The 2,500-nt window shown below is 41.8% G+C and overlaps 1 protein-coding gene across 1 annotated transcript in view; it reads right to left on the bottom strand.

The window, feature by feature from the left end:
- LOC138859861 (uncharacterized) overlaps positions 1-2,500 on the bottom strand; it is a 33,446-nt gene that overhangs the window by 16,761 nt on the left and 14,185 nt on the right. Inside the window, exons 8-10 of the mRNA XM_070116162.1 lie at positions 2,330-2,467; positions 1,543-1,788; positions 896-1,073 (exon numbers count right to left, since the gene is read on the bottom strand). Of these exons, the coding sequence (XP_069972263.1) occupies positions 896-1,073; positions 1,543-1,788; positions 2,330-2,467 (562 nt within the window). The remainder of the gene's footprint in view (positions 1-895; positions 1,074-1,542; positions 1,789-2,329; positions 2,468-2,500) is intronic.

Here is a 2,500-nt window from a genome sequence, read left to right as displayed (position 1 = left end):
GTCAACGCCCCCTCCTGGCATCACTAGGTCAAAGGTCATCAGACGGACTGGTAGACTGGCCTAATTATCTCTTCTTACGCTGATACGCAACATGCAGATTAATTGGATCCCCTCCAATCTATATTCTCCTTTAATTAAACCTTTTCAGCATTTTTCTCTAATGTGGTTTGCTTTCTCACTTTCAACATCCTCAGGCTACTTAAGTAAACCATCTTGACCTGTAATGACCTATTTGACCCAGGCTTCCGTGTGCCTGTCCTTACATACTCACTTTTGCTTGTCTCATTTTTTATTGAAAAGCGAGAATGTATGAGAAAGTATGTCTTGTAATTTCTCTCTATATTTTTATATGCATGTTTGGTTCCAAGAAATATTAGTTATTTTTTGGTACCTTTCTCTACCGTGGTCGCAATAGAGTGCTGTGCATTTTTGCAAGCTAGACATTTTTTTTTATCTACTTCCCTTCCTCTGTTCCCCTCCCCCTTTCTCTCCTTCTATTTTCTTCTATCTCCCTTTTTCACTATCCTCCCATTCTCCTTCTCCCCTTCCTTCATCTCTTTCTTCTTACCCTTTCCGTACATCTCCCTCCTTTCCTTCCCATTTTCCATCCACCATCCCTCCCTCTTTCCCTCCTCTCTATTCCTTTCTTCCTTTCCCCTGTTATCCTTCCAACCTACCCTCTCTATCCCCTCCCTCATTCACCCTCTCTTCCCCCTTCCAACCCTCCCTCCCTCACCTCTCTTCCCCCTTCAAACCTTCCCTCCTAACCCCACTCCCTCCCTCCCTCCCCCTCTTCCCCCTCCAAAACCTCCCTCCCTCTCCCGTCTTTCCCCTCCAAACCCTCCCTCACCCCCCTTCCCCCTTCAAACCCTCCCTCCCACCCCCACCCCCTTACAAAACCTCGGGCATGGCCTCACAAACAGTCACGAAATTCAAGGGGAAGAAGCAGGGTCCCATCGTGGCTTCGTCAGGAATGAAGGGCACTTTGGTTACACCCGCACAGTCTAGGTCGTCCAGGTTGCCGATGCCCACAGTGCCCCCTTGCCAGGCTACCACGGTGTCGCCGGCTATGGCTGGGGAGAGACCAAAGCTGTTATTATATCTGTTGTGAGTTATTGTTTTGGAGGTTACTGAATTGAGAGAAGACACCAAAATCAAGAACTAAGAAAATGGAATATATAAGGAAGGAAGGAAATGAGAAATTGAAATATACATATACCAGACAATGAAGGAACAATAAATGTATAACGCACAACTTAATAAAAATGTATGGCACAAGATGCAAATAGATATTTAACACAAGATATAAAGATATAATAATACACCAGATATAAATCGATATATAACACACAAGATATAATTAGATATATATAACATACACCAAGATATAAGTACACATATAACACACAAGATATAAATAGATATAAAACACATAAGATATAAACAGATATATAACACACAAGAGATATATAGATATATAACACAACATTAAAACATTAAAACAAAAAAAATCAATATCACAAGCAAGACAGGGATACCCACACGTTCCGCCGTTCCACACGAGCACGCCCTCCGCATCCTTGTCATTTATGGGCACGTAAATTCCGAAGTCGATGATGCCCACTTGACTCATCATCCACGACCATTCCGATGAGCTTCTGGGGATGAACATGGTGGCGTATTTGTCGTAGCAGAATTGCAGAGCGCCATCCCAAGAAATCACGAGGAGGCCTGGGCGAACGTAGATCCACCGGCCGTTGTAGAGGGTGAAGCCCGCGGCCGCAAAGTCTGGTGGGGAATCAGAGAGGTATGGGTCAATCTTTTTTTTTGTTTTCTTTTGTTTTTTATCAATTTTTATTTGGAATGAGGTCAAATTAGATTTTGTTTTTTACTTGATTTTCTTAATCTTTCTTTTTTTTTGGATTTTTTTTTTTGTCTCTGGAATGAGGTCAAATTTGATTTTGTTTTGTTCTAGGTTTTCTTACTCTTACTATTTTTTTTGTCTTTCTGGAATGAGGTCAAATTAACTTTTGTTTTGTTCTTGATTTTCTTAATCTTACCTTTTTGTCTTTCTGTAATAAGATCAAACTTAATTTTGTTCTATTCTTAATTTTCTTAATCTTACTTTTTTGTCTTTCTGGAATGAGGTCAAAATCTGCAAGATAACTAACCTATAGTTTTAAAAAAAGTACCGAAAGGTTACCACAAAGATAAATCATAACGAACATGACGAGTTTAAAACACCCACTTTATCCAAAAGGAGGTTAACCTAGCGTCAATCACTTCCATCCATCTCAACCAACCATCCAACCATCCCTCAATCACGTACCGTACTTGCACCGGTTGCTGTCCTGGTACATGTCAGAAGGGCAGGTACATGTTGCCGTTATCGGGTCGCACTCAGCAAAGGGAATGGCTGCTGAACACTGCTCACTCACCACGCAAGCTCCACCCAGAGGTACAGGTCCTGGAAAACCCGGGAAAGGTAAGGGCAAATGGG

The sequence above is a fragment of the Penaeus vannamei genome, chromosome 38 (assembly GCF_042767895.1).
Source record: "Penaeus vannamei isolate JL-2024 chromosome 38, ASM4276789v1, whole genome shotgun sequence".
In the NCBI taxonomy this organism is placed as follows: Eukaryota; Metazoa; Arthropoda; class Malacostraca; order Decapoda; family Penaeidae; genus Penaeus; species Penaeus vannamei.
Note: the sequence above shows the minus strand (reverse complement) of the source record. Positions and strands in the feature narration are given on the sequence as shown.